This window comes from Peromyscus maniculatus, chromosome 7 (assembly GCF_049852395.1).
Source record: "Peromyscus maniculatus bairdii isolate BWxNUB_F1_BW_parent chromosome 7, HU_Pman_BW_mat_3.1, whole genome shotgun sequence".
NCBI classification, from domain to species: domain Eukaryota; kingdom Metazoa; phylum Chordata; class Mammalia; order Rodentia; family Cricetidae; genus Peromyscus; species Peromyscus maniculatus.
The window spans coordinates 103,068,804-103,083,244 of NC_134858.1; the positions used below are offsets into that span (position 1 = coordinate 103,068,804).

At 44.6% G+C, this 14,441-nt stretch overlaps 1 protein-coding gene and 1 long non-coding RNA gene across 3 annotated transcripts in view; one reads left to right on the plus strand and one right to left on the minus strand.

Annotated features, from left to right (window-relative positions):
* The first annotated feature begins 49 nt into the window (after positions 1–49).
* LOC121830974 (uncharacterized) lies at positions 50–11,461 on the plus strand. The gene is made up of 4 exons (XR_013052919.1): positions 50–426; positions 8,058–8,235; positions 10,647–10,704; positions 11,193–11,461. It is a non-coding gene; the product is annotated as an uncharacterized LOC121830974 (long non-coding RNA).
* Positions 7,486–14,441, minus strand: part of Nek11 (NIMA related kinase 11) — a 237,712-nt gene continuing 230,756 nt past the window's right edge. For both annotated transcript variants that reach the window (XM_076576970.1, XM_016002174.3), the window contains one exon: positions 7,486–8,287. In XM_076576970.1, coding sequence (XP_076433085.1) covers positions 8,032–8,287 — 256 coding nt within the window. In that variant the 3' untranslated portion in view covers positions 7,486–8,031. The remainder of the gene's footprint in view (positions 8,288–14,441) is intronic.

Genomic DNA, 14,441 nt, shown 5'->3' on the forward strand with positions numbered 1-14,441 from the left:
AGGTGTGGCAGGTGTCCTAAGTCATAGTTAGGAGGCCTGCAAAGCCGCGAGTCTCAGCTTTTCTATGTTGGGCAAGATCAGGTTACCAAGGAGTGTTGAGAGCGGAAGGAACAGGCAGTTGAGAAAGCCGCCTCAGGTCTGGTTTTGATAGGACCAGAGAATATGGGTTGGAGTTGGTGTGGGGTTTTGTGACCTTGTAAAAGAGACCCAGAGAGTTCCCTGGCCTCGTCTGATGTGTGAGGTGCCAACAACACGAGGGTTCCCAAAAGACCAGGACCTGCTTGCCTCTTGATCTTGGACTCGCCAATCCTCAGAACAATGAGAAAGACATCCTGGTTGTTGGCTCTTCCAGTCTAAGGCGTTTGGTTGCCGCAGAGGTGATGGACTGAGAAAATAACTTCAAGACTTGGGGGCCGACAGCCACAGGTATAGTAGAGCTACCCGGCTAGCTACCGTGCTCTGAAGGTTCTGAAGGTGTTTATATTCTCCCATGTTACTAACATGCCAGTGTGAAACAGCAGGTTTGCTAGGGTCTCTCTGTCTTCTCCTCTCTCTGTCTCTGTCTCTCTCTCTCTCTCTCTCTCTCTCTCTCTCTCTCTGTCTCTCTCTCTGTCTCTCTCTGTCTCTGTCTCTGTCTCTCTCTCTCTGTCTCCTCTTCTCTCTCTCTCTGTCTCTCTCTGTCTCTCTCTCTCTCTCTGGAGGGGGGGGCGGGGCAGAGACACACACGTGGTTTCCACCTCTTTGCACCGTCCCAGGTTTCTACAGATGTGAAAGAGCAATTTTGTGCAACTGTCCGGGTTGGTGGCACACTTTCTCAGAGGCCGTATCTCAAGCTGCCTTCTCCGTGACCCATTTGGATTTGTGTCTACAAGCATCCAGTGATGGTGGAGGTAGATCTGGCTGCTACAGGCCATTCCACAAAGGGGATCCACCTTCTCTAGATAAAAGTGGGAAAGCCAGAGTAGGTCAGTCCCGGCTGTCTCTCGCCCATTGCCAGCAGTCTTTTGTGGGGGTATCTTTGTGGATTTCTGTGGACCTCTTTAGCACTTTATTTCTTCCTTTTCTCATGTGGTCTTCATTTATCATGGCCAAACACCCTAATAGTTGTGCCAGAAACCCCATCCAAGGACTGAGGAATCTGGATGCAGACATCCATGGCTTGGCCCCGGGTGGAGCGCTGGGAGTCTAATTAGCGAGAAAGAGGGGGGTTTATATGAGCGAGAATTATTGAAACCAAGGTTGGATAAAGCACAGGGACAAACAGCCAAACGAATGGAAACACATGAACTATGAACCAAAGGCTGAGGAGCCCCCAACTGGATCAGGCCCTCTGAATAGGTGAGACAGTTGACTGGCTTGATCTGTTTGGGAGGCATCTAGGCATTGGTACCGGGTCCAGTGCTCATTACATGAGTTGGCTGTTTGAAACCTGGGACTTATGCATGGACGCTTGGCTCAATCTGGGAGGAGGGGACTGGACCTGCCTGGACTGAGTCTACCAGGTTGATCTCAGTCCTTGGGGGAGGCTTTGCCCTGGAGGAGGTGGGAATGGGGAGTGGGCTGGGGGGAAGGGGAGAGGGGCAGGAAGGGGGAGAACAAGGGAATCTGTGGCTGTTATGTAGAACTGAATGGTATTGTAAAATAAAATAAAATAAAAAATTTTTTTAAAAAAGAAGAAAAAAGCGGGAAAGCCGCTTCTGTGGCAGCAGCTTCACTGTTGCTGTAGGTTGGTATTGTATCAGCTCCTCCCCAGGCTTCCTGTGTCCCCCCATTAACTGAATTCCTCCGCCCCTGCTGCTGCTGTCCCTCCTCCCCCACCCCTGTGCCTAACAAGCTGCTTCATGCTCTTCCTGACTTCATCATGCATATTTCCTACCCCAGGGCTCGACGGTTCTTACTAGAGAATTGTGCAGGACACCAAGATTGTCTAGGTAGGATGTGACTGTGTCGTAAGCTCTAGGACCCCCGTCAGCTGGAGGAAGGAATCATGCATGTTCAATGCCTGCATCCCTCTCTTTTCCCTCTGTATATGTAAACATTTCCACATGTAAACATCCACATCTATATTAAGCTGAACAAGACTTCACACTCTTGTTTCCAACACTGACCCACCACAACATGGACCATTCTGGTCTCTCTGCCTTGCAAATATACTCATTTGTATTTCTTATAAGTGGGTACAATGTAGCTTCACCATTGTAGCATTCTCTGACCTTAGACACGCACTTCCTCCAGTTCTGTTGTTTGCCCGTGTGCCTTTGCACAGTTTAGCTTCTCTGCAGTTGTTCTATCGGAAGGTAAATCATCCAACGCCAGCGCTGTCTTCAGCAAAAGTCCCTGCTAAGGACCCTTGTTTTTAATTTTAAAAGGAGGGAAGCCAAAAATGGTGCTTCAAACCCACCATCCAGGACTGGGGAGCCTGAGGCAGGAGGACTGCTGAGAGTTTGAGGTTAACCTGGACGTGGAGAATTCCAGGGCAATGTGGACTACAGAGTGAGAGTCTCCCCCTGACACACACATCAATGTGTGTCTAAACTTAGCACCTAGTATAAAATGTAAACTCAAGGTGTATTCAGCTGGAATACAAAGAAGCAGACCCCATCTATGGATGACATGGCTCTGGTGTTTTCCATTTCCTCTCCTGAGACGCTGGGAAGGCCACAAAGACAGCACTCATGCTTTGCCTGGGCTATTTTGAAAAGGAGTATTTCTATTTTTTTTTTTTTTTTGGTAAAAAGCCACAGTCTATTTGAGATGCGTGGTCCCCCCACCACCACCACCCATTTGTAAAAATCAGTGCTCCTGCCCCAAATAAAGTCTGGGGATTTGAGTGTCAGGGAAAGGACAGAAGGTTAGTTTATTGCCACGGTGACATGTGATGACCAAGCACAAACTCCGAGGAGCAGACAGTAATAAACACTGGAGTTTGTGGATTGTATGAATGGCCTGGTTTATTGCGCAGAGGCTGGGCTGCCCCAGGAGGACTCTGCTCCAGTTCCCATGCCCATGTGTCATGCCATAGGTGGACAGGCTGGAGGTGACAGCAGGGTGACAATATATCAGGGGCTCAGCCAAGCCAGGCTCCAAGGTGAAACTGAGTCACGGTCAGGGAGTGTAGGGAGGGGTAAAGTAACCCAGACAACTCCATCTATCAGAGCAGTAAAAATCTCATTTCTGATCAACGAAAATGTTTCTAGCTGCTGAAGGACTCACTCCCAGACTAACTTGGAGTCAAGTTGTCCATTCAGCACATCTTAGTCTGTCTCCTGTTGTTATAACAGACTGCATTAGTACCCACAAAACAGCTCATTTAGACAGAACAAAAAATTGCTCACATTACAGTTCTAGAGACTGCAGGGTCAAAGGTTAAGGGGCCGAATCTAGTGATAACCTTCTTGCTGATGGAGCCTCTGAAGAATCCCCAGGTGGCACAGCCATCCCATGACCAGAGGAGCTCTGGTTTGTAACAGACAGATGATCCATGAACCAATGACTACATCATCCAGACAGGCAGACATTTTTGACCCAATCACCTCTTAAAGGTCCCACCTAGTCTCCCTGTTTACTGTCTCACAACAAGGATTAAATTTCAACAGGTTTTGCTGCGGTCCTACATAAATTCTAATGACCACTGTATTCCTAGTAAATATTTATCAATATACTAGGTATTTGTTGAGCCATACTTATGAACTGTTTTCTGAAATTATGGAAGAACTGAGTGTTGTATGATATTTTGTGTTCTGACAAATAAAACTTGCTTGGAGATCAGAGGGTAGAGCTAGCCACTAGTTAACCATAGAGGCCAGTTGGTGGTGGCTCACACCTTTAATCCCAGCCCTTGGATTGGGAGGATCGTGCCTTTGATCCCAGCACATGGGAGGCTCACGCCTTTAATCCCAGCACTAGGGAGGTGGAGGTAGGAATATAAGGCTGGTGGAGACAGGGTCTCTGGCACCCATTCAGTCTGAGGATTTGCAGAGACAGGAAATGAACCCCCACCCCAATTGGGTCTAAGGATCTGGAGAGGTAAGAAGTTACCAGTGGCTGCTCTGCTTATTTGACCTTTCAGCTTTCACCCTCGATATCTGACTCAGGTTTTTATTGTTAAGACTAATTAGGATCATTCTTTAACTGAAGACCCCTGTGATGATTATTTTGAGGCTATCATAGCAGTTTAGCAGGGTGAAGTGGATGGAGATGGTCTGGAAGGCAAAGCCGGTCCTAGGAGCCGGCCACTCACGCATATCTGCAGAGCAGGCATCAAGGGCCACTCAAAGTGTCTGAAAGTGACTGTCTTTGGGGATGTGTTTGCAATGGTAGCAGTAGAACCTTAGCATCGAAGGGATGCTGGTGGATGAAGGTCCAATGACGGAACTTTCAAGTAGGCTAACCATACAGTCAATGATGCTTCCTTCAACACCAAGAGCATTTCCAGCCATCTGAAGCACTGCTACACACCATATGGCAATTTCCCATGATTCCATCTGGTAACTGTATTTTTCTCAGTGGTAGTCAGAGGTAGGCCAGAAACGGATTCGGAGGAAATGAACTGCTGTAAATCACAATAATGGCAGGAGGAGGTCTAGGAGCCCCGCCACCTGGTGTTCAACTTCTCCCTCATACAGATGATGGTAGGCAGAACTGTTTTCAAACATTGCTTCTTCACTGTGTATCTAACCCTGCTTCACCAACACACACAACAGGCACAGGCATGCACATAGGCACACACGTGCATAGACACACACACACAGACACACACACACAGACACACACACACACACACACACACACACACACACACACACACACAGACACGCAGGCACACAGGCACACAAAAGACACCTGTTTCTGCTCTTTGCTTCATTTCTTTTTTCTCTCCCAGTAGCCTGGTCCTCCTTTCTCTTCACAGCCTAGTTAATGTCTGTCTCATCTTAAGGAAGATTGCAATGTCCTCACCTATGAGCTATAGTTTAATGTGTCAGCCTCTTTTATGCTGAGCCCAGGGCGATGGCTGAACTCTTATAAGACCCAGGGCATTTGCTCCAGCCCCAGCCTCGAAGCCATTACATAATGAACTTCTATCCCTCTCCCTGTGAGCATTATCTCTGCATCACCCAAAAGAGCTGGTGGCATTTCCTCTGTGTACCTAGAAGGCAGAATGTGTGTGTGTGTGTGTGTGTGTGTGTGTGTGTGTGTGTGTGTGTGTGTGTGAGAGAGAGAGAGAGAGAGAGAGAGAGAGAGAGAGCGCACAGCAAAGCACAAAGTCCCTCCATCTCCCATCTCTGTGACTGTTTCTTATCTGTCATCTTCCATTGATTAGTTATTAACATCCACACTGAAGTAGCCCCACATTAGGACTGTATTGCTGAAGGAGAAAGAGGTAATGACAGACACTCTTTTTCAAGTCAGGTCAAATCTTACTCCTCATTCCCACACCAGTGAGCTAAAGGGAAGGAAAACTCCAGTGATCTTAAGAGGCAATGCTCCCAAAGCCCATTACTGTGGCTCTCCTTTCTTCTGAGGCTGATGTGGCACACAACACCAATCTCTGGAGAGTGGGATATTATCCCTCTGCACCTGTCTTCTTAGAAACATGTTCTAAAATGCAAGACATTGTTCTCTGGACATATTATGAATTCCTCTTCAGACCTAGCAACTCGCACAAGCATTATCCTGTTCTAATAACATAATGACTGTCATCAAGGAGACTACACACATTCATTAACTTGGCTTCTTTATAGTCCCTCCTCCTCTGACCAGTTTGCCATCTGACCAATCATCGAAGGGCCTGGGGTATCCAGAGGACTTCCTGAGATGAGGTCTCCTCCTTGTTACCACCCAAACTGTTTCACCAATACCTTTCCTTTCTTCCGAGTAAAACTTATAAACAACAACAAAAAAAGGAGGACATGAAGTTGGGATAGGATGGGGTGGGTGCACAAGGGGGGGTTGGAGGAAGGTAGCAGAGGATGGATGTTGTTTCCGTTTGGATAAAACCAAAATCAACTCCGGGAGAAATGGGTTTATTCAGCTTACAGTTCCACAGCACAGTCTGTCACTGAGGGAAGTCAGGGGAGGAAGTCAAACAGGGCAGGCACTTGGTGGTGGTGGTGGGGGGGGGCGCTGATGAAGAGACCATGGGGGAGCGCTGCTTGCTGGCTTGCTCTTCCTGGATTGCTCAGTTTGTTTTAGTATACATTCCAGAACCACTTGCCCACAGTGGGCTGGGCCTTCCCATAATAATCACCGATCAAGAAAATGCACCATAGACTTGTCTACAGGCCAGTCCTGTGGAGGCAGTTCTTGACTAAGATTCCTTCTTCCCAGATGACTCTACTTTGTGTCGAGTTGACATAAACATACATTGTATAAATGTATGAAATTTTCAAAGAATAAATAAAAATATTATTAAAAAAGAAACAATGTCTGAGGAGACAGCTTATGTGACTTAAGTATAATATTCACACACACACACACACACACACACACACACACACACACACACTCACTCACAAATGTTGGGGCTGGAGAGAGAGCTCAGTGGTTAAGAGCACCTGCTGCTTTTGCAGAAGTTTGGTTCTCAGAACCCACACGAAGGCTCACAACCATCTATAACTCTAGTTCCAGGATCCAACAACCTCTTCTGACCTCTCTAGGCCCCAGGCTTGTATATTATACTGGTTAGTTTTATGTCAACTTGACACAAGCTAGAGTCATCAGAAGAGGAAGACTCAATTGATAAAAATGAGGCCAGGAAGCAAACCTGTAGAGTATTTTCTTAATTAGTGATTGATGTCGGGGGTCCAGTCCATTGTGGGTGGTGCTATCCCTGGGCTGGTGGTCCTGGTTTCTATAAGAGAGCAGGCTAAGATGAGCAAGTGAGTAAGCAGCACTCCTTCATGGTCTCTGCATCAGCTCCTGCCTCCAAGTCCCTGCCCTGTTTGATTTCCTGTCCTGGCTTCCTTCAATGATGAACTACCATGTGAAAGTATAAGTCAAATGAACCCTTTCCTCCCCAACTTGTTCTTGGTCACGGTGTTTCATCACAGCAATGGTAACCTTAACTAAGACACACATGGTACACATACATACATACAGACAAAATACTCAAATATATATATATAATAAAAATAAATCAATATTTAAAACACCAACTAATATCTCATTCATGTGTAAATTTTTAGATGTTTTTAGTAGTAACAAGCAGCAAACAAAACAAAGCAAATATTACCTTTACAAAATGTGTTACATTTAACAATATATTGTTATAAGAAAAAGATAAGGGGATGGAGAGATGGCTCAGTAGTTAAGAGCACTGGCTGCTCTTCCATAGGTCCTGAGTTCAATTCCCGGCAACCACATGGTGGCTCACAACCATCTATATTGGAATCTGATGCCCTCTTCTGGCATGCAAGTGTACATGCAGACAGAGCACTCATACATAAAAATATATAAGTAAATAAAAAGAAAAGATAAAATAGGTGATTTATCTTGTAATGATGAAATCTGTATTTATTATAAATAAAAGCCTTTATTGGTCCATGAGTGAGTTTTAGGAATAAATCACAGAGTCACTTTTGGGATTTTTCAATCCAAGCCCATTATTTACATACTGTTTGCATGTTAGTCATAGAAAGAAAGAAAAATCATCACTGGAGTTTAGCAGGTCAATGCCCAGGCCAGTATCCTGTGTCCATCACAAGCAAGTTGGCCATAGTCCCTGGAGATCATGGTGGTTGGGCTCTGAGCATGCTCTGGATGGACACAGTACAGAGCACCTGTGTCGTCACAGTGCTTCTACCCCATTGGAAACCCTGAGGGCTGCAGGCATGAAGGAAAGCCTTTCAGGATGCCAGACTTCACCTATGACCTTGACCTGTGACACCAGGCACCAGCAGCCAGCTGAGTGCATAGACACAGACATCTCCATAGACATCCTAACTTCTGACCAGGAGCCGAAGGTAAAGATGGCGGCTCCAGTTGTGCGCTAGTATCCCAAGATGTAGTCCAGAGTGGAAACCTCATGGATTTTCACAGGACTGTATGTGCTTCTTCAGGGTCAGCTTCACAGCGAAGGTTCTCGAGAGTGAGCACTTTTCCTTCTGTGGTCAGCAGCTGCTCCTCAAAGTAGAGGAGCTGGTCAACTTCAAAGCAGTCGCTGGCCCGAGGAACCACGGTCTCCAGGTGCTCCCGGATCTCTGCTTCACAGGCCTTCTGGTGCCTTGCTCTCTTGAGGTAATCGTAGACCTCCTCAAACACTTCTGTCCCTAGCTTCTGCATGGCTGATCTGCCAAGAAAGGTAAGAAAGATTATAAGGCCCACAGAGAGATCACCTGCAAGAAAATACACTTTAAATCTGTGGTTATAAAGACAACACTGCCACCCTGTCACTTGGGAGGGAAAAGGGAAGAAGCTAAAATACAGTATCTCATCCTCAGCATTTAACAGTGGTCAACAAGCAATGCTTGCGTGTGGTTGATTGTGTACCAAGTACTCTTTCAGAAACCGTGAGCACATATATACATGTGAGGTATTATTCTTGCCTTGATCCATGTGTTTGTACACATAATGGATCTGTTGGTGTTTCATTATGATAATAACCCAAGAAAGGCTACTTATGATGAAAGGGGAGCTAATATAGTCTATACACTGGAAGTCTAAAATCCAAGCAGATAGCACAGCTGCCCTGCACTGAAGCCTTGTCCTTGGCCTGAACAGTAATGGTAAAAGTGTACGAGTACACAGGCAGCTACATGGCTATGTGGCTACATTCTCACCCTTAGTTTTGACACTATGTAAAATATATCTTTCATCTTCTCTAGACAAATCGTTTTGGGGTAGAAAGACACAAAGAGGCCAGTAAGTGGTAAAAACATGGAATTTCACAGAATTAAAGTAAAAAAATAAAGAGGACATGAGATATTCTTCAGGCATAATATAAGAAACCCTTTACATGCACATAGACAAAACATTCACAACATTTTTTAAAAAGTCCTGGGAGTGGTTTATGTACTGTAAGGTACCCCTGCGCATGAGGTGTAGAGTCACACAGACATAGAATGTTACACACTCTTGAGCGCTGCCATCTTGACTCATCTGGGGATGACAAGGAATCAGGATGATCAGGAATGATGAGGAATGAATAGTAGCCATCCTCTGTTGGTCTAGTGCCTCAAGCAGCTGTCTACGGACAGGGCTGGGGTAAAGACAGAAGAGCTCTGTACAAACAAGCATGCCGTTCAGTAGCATGAAGCATCCCTCACTGGACGTTTGACCTTAGGGTCTTTTTTTCCCCCCTCCAATATTGCAGCTGTTGGCATGATGCCCTGTTGAGCTAATATTCCCTGTAGGGTTTTCTTATTTGTGACTGAAACTCCATCCATTACTCTAATCATAGTAAAAGCAGACAGTTTAGGCTTACCAACTACAGAGTAAGATCCAGCTAGGTACTGCTAGAGACACACCTAAAACAAAGTTTGAAAAAATACAAAAGGACTAAAAGAAAATACCAGGAAGATTATAACCAAATGAAATCTGAGGCAGCCATATTAATAAAAGCCAGATTTATAAGTTAAAAATCATTGCTGGAGGTGGGGTGGGGTTAAGAGCAGTTGCTAACCATCATGAAGACCAGAGTTTGGACTTCAGTACCCAAGTAACAAGCTGGGTGCAGCAGCCCCAGGAGGTTAGAGACAGGAAGATGACTGTGCTTTGGTGGCCAAGGAAATGTGAGTCCCAGGTTTAGGGGGAGATCTTACCTCAAGGGGATAGGTAAGGAACCACAGAGAAAGATGTCTGATGCTCTCTTCTGGCCTCCATGAACAAACACATGTGTGCATATTTGTATATATATATACATATGTGTGTGTGTGTGTGTACACTGTCACACACAAATAAATAAGTCCTTTAAAAGCCCATTATTAGGCCAAAGAGTTACTACATAATGATAACACTTCAAACAGCAAGAAAAAAATAAAAATCTTCAATTAGTATGCAGCTACTAACTAGAAGTATACAAAGCAATACTGAGATAAACTACTGGCTATGTCTTCTTAACACAGGATTTAAATATAGCTGGCTCCATCATTAGCAAGTGGAAAATTCCAAGTTCTAGTAATGGGGCTGGAGGAATGGCCCAGTGGTTAAGAGCATGGCTGCTCTTCCAGATGATATAGATTTGATTCCTAGTACCCACAAGGCATCTCATAACCATCTGTAACTCCATTTCTTTTTTTTCTTTTTTTTTTTTTTTTTTTTTTTTGGTTTTTCGAGACAGGGTTTCTCTGCGTAGCTTTGCGCCTTTCCTGGAGCTCACTTGGTAGCCCAGGCTGGCCTCGAACTCACAGAGATCCGCCTGCCTCTGCCTCCCGAGTGCTGGGATTAAAGGTGTGCGCCACCACTGCCCGGCTGTAACTCCATTTCTATGGAATCTGATGCCCTCTTCTGGCCTCCATAGGCACTGCATGAACATTTTGCACAGACATAACCCACAGCAAAATACTCATATACAAAATAAAAATAAAAATTTAAAACAAAATGTTAGCAATGGCACAGGAGACCTGCAGAGCGTACTTACTGAACTTAGACACACTCAGAGCCCAGCCCCCACTGCCACGAGGGGACACAGATTCTTCTCTGACTCGTAGGAAACATTTGCAGCGAGGAATCAAGTGGACAACTGAAGTCTCAACAACATTTATACATGTAAGCCATTTAAATTGTTTTCTAAATTATAGGTCAAAGAAAAAAACCAGCCATGCCATAAACTCAGGTGAGGCCAGGAGGAAGTGGGCAGGCAGAGGCCCCCACACTGCGGCCCTGTGGTGATGTATGCTTAGACTTGGGACATGTGGATATTTCTACAGAGATGCACTGGGGTGCTCGAGAGTCATGAAATAGAAACTTCCATTTAAGAGGGTGCTCTCACTGCTCTGTGTGATTTGGGAAAAGAGGGCAGCATCCTTCATTCTGTTCATTTAGAATGACTGTCTTTCTAAGGAGGCCGAGTGGGGTGTGGCTGGTGGAGGGCTATCGTTACCATTCGTCACAGCTCTCAAATGGAAAGAACTTCCATTTTAATTTCCCATTCATTTTTACGTCCCACTTCCTTTCTCAAAAAACCAGTCAATCGTCTTTAAAGTTGCTTCAGGAACTCTTCAATGTCAGTTTTTGCCCCGATTCTTCATTTACAGGTTGAACAGCCCAAGGTTGGGCAGGCATTGGGGACAAGCGAGGACCAGAGACCCAGTTACCAGGCTTATCAGGCACTGATTCCACAGGCTGGATAATGGCACCCGAACACTGAGATCAGCAGCAGGCTGCCCAGTTTCCAAAGCCTGTGTGCTTGGCTGACTCAGACCCGAAACTCCCTTCAACTCCCAGCTAGCACTTCCTCTCTCCTTGTCTGACCTCCAAACCCACTCCCTTCTCCATCTGAGTAAAGACCTAAGTCAAGATCTCTTCACTTAGCCTTTGTTATACTTTCTAGCCCTATTTAGTATTGGCTATTATTTTTGTTTTGAAACAATCTTATGTAGCTCAGGATGGCTTCAGACTCTATGTATTTGAGGCTGGCCTTGAACTCCTGACCCTCTTGCCTCCATCTCCTGAGTCCCGTGATGACACCAGTATTGACCATTTTTTCTGTCCTATTTATCTCTAGCCCAGAGGTTATTTAAAAAAAAGCCACATGTATCCTTTGGCTTTGTAAGGGTAAGAGATGGTAAAATATTTGAACTTTTTGTTTTATTTTTAAACAATTTCATATTTACAGAAAAGTTCCAGAAGAACAAACACCTTTTTGGTACTCAAGGCTTTTGAGAGTGAGTAATTAACTAGACACTTCCCCATAAATGTTTTGGTTTTCGAACATAAACTCTCACAATGAAGCACAGCCCTCACATCAGGAAATGTCACCGATGGCTTTACTGTCATCCGTCAACATTCCCCAGCTGTCCAAAGCACGGCAGTCTAACAAAGGCCACAGGATGACCTGGATTTGGCCTCTTCAGTGACTTGGACTCCGTCACTTGGAGCGCCTGTATCCACTCTCATTCTGTGACTACCTCTTCTTTTATATCATCCTGAAGATGAATTCGGGAACCTAGCCTCTCGTTATCTTGAGATTATCTTAAAGAGCCCTAACTATGCTCCTTATTTATTTTTTCTTTTTATATTCTATTATGTTTTTACATTTCTTCTTTAGTTTACAAAGTGTGTTCTAGCAATTTTCCACCCTCACCTTCCTCCTACCCATCCCCCCATCCTCCACCCCCCTCACCCCCGCCTCCCCACTCTCTTCCTTTTTCATGCCCCATGTGCCATTTTATCCATTCCCATCTTTCCTCATCATTTCCTCCTCATTATTATTATCCTCTCTTGGTCTTTTGTATCTTTATTCATATATATATATATATATATATATATATATATATATATATATATCATCATACACCTCCTATATTTAGAAGAATCTAAATTCTTCTTTACCAGAAAATTCCAAGATATAACAGCTTACAGCCAAGTAGCAGGATATAAAATCAGTATACCAATAACAAACTTAATAAGAAATATACTAAAAGAAAATCTTATTCACAATAGCCTCATATAAACTAACAGCAAACAAAAATTTAGGACGACACCTAGCCAAGGAGGTGTAAGGCCTTGGTGTGAAAGCTTTTTTTGTGACAAAGTCAAATGTGTGTGTGTGTGTGTGTGTGTGTGTGTGTGTGTGTGTGTGTGTGTTGGGGGGTGCACATGGACAACGGTGTCATATGTGAAGGTCAGAGGACAACTTTCTAGAACTGGTTCTCTCCTTGTACCATGGGTGTCCTGGGGATCAAAGTGAGGTCATCAGGTTGATGGCAAGTGCCTTTACCCACTGAGCATCTCACTGGCCTTTTGATGAAAACAAACACCCCAGGGAAAGAAAAATTACTGGAGACACTAGAAGACAGAACGACCTCCATGAGTTGACAACTTTACCATTGTGATCTAATATTACCATAAGTGATCTAAAGATGTAACAAAATCCTCACTGCAACTCCAATGACACTATTAACTGAATTAGAGAAAAAAAACAACAACAACAAAATTCATATGGAAACACACAGATGAAACCTGAATAACTAAACCAGTCTCAACAGAAATAACAATGCTGAAGATAGGAAGACATTTGTCCTCAAACTACAGAGCTACCATGACACAAACAGTGTGGACATTTGTCCTCAAACTAACTACAGAGCCGCCGTGACACAAACAGTGTGGCAGAGGCACAAGCAGACATGTAGGACAGAGCAGAGGACCAGAAATAAACAGCCACCTAGTTTTTGACAAAGGGGTCAAAAACTTATATAGAAAAAAACAAAAAAAAAACCAAACAATCTCTTTGACAAATGTCTGGGAAACTGGACCTTCACCCGCAGAAGAATGAAGATATCCCTATCTTTCACCCTGTAAAAAAAGTCAATTGAAAAGTGGGTCAAAGACCTTAAAATAAGACTCTAAACACTAAAGTGCTAAAGGAAGACACAGGGAAAAGACTTCCTTAAAAAGGTTCTAGTGGCTTGGGAAATAATCATGATAATGGACAAATGGAATTGCATCAAAATTAAAAATCTTCTGCATAGCAAAGGAAACAAGCTACAGAATTCTTCAGAGACAGCCTGAAGAGTGGTAGAGAACCTTTGTCTACTATTAACATTTGACAGGGGACTAATATCTATAACCACTAAAGAACTAGTCCCACCCCACCCTCCCAAAAAATCAAGTCATCCAGTCAATACATAGGCAAGTGAATGGAACAGCTGATCATGAAAAGAAGAGACATAAGTGGCCAATAAATATGTGGGAAAACATCCTTAGCCATCAGGGAACTGCAGATCAGAACTACACTGAGATTCCCTCTCACTCCAGTCAGAATGACATCATCAAAAACAAACAACAAATGCCCGTGAGAATGCAGAGAAAGAGGCACATTTACACTGCTGGTGGGAGCGTGAGCCAGCTATGGCCACCCCACCATGGGGACCAATATGGAGCTTCTTTGAAAAGCAAGGCAAAGCCACCCTGTGCTCTGTAGCTAGCACTCCTGGGTATTTACCGGGAGGGCTCTAAGTTAACATGCCACAGCAATCTTTGCACATGTGTATTTTCTGCACCTCTATCTACAACAGCTGGGAAAGGGAGCCAGCTCAGGTGCCCTCCAAACCTCCAACCGTGATGAACTGGATGAAGAAATCGTCATACACATACACGCTGATATTTCATTCAATTGTAAAGCATGAACTGGGGCTGGCGAGGGGGGTCCCGTTGATAAAGTGCCTGCTGAGTAAGCATGATGATCCAGTTCAGATCACAGCACCCATGGTAAGGGTAAGCATCCAAGGGTAAGACAGAGTGGTGTATGTCTGCAACCCCAATGTTGAGGCAGGAGGCTGGCA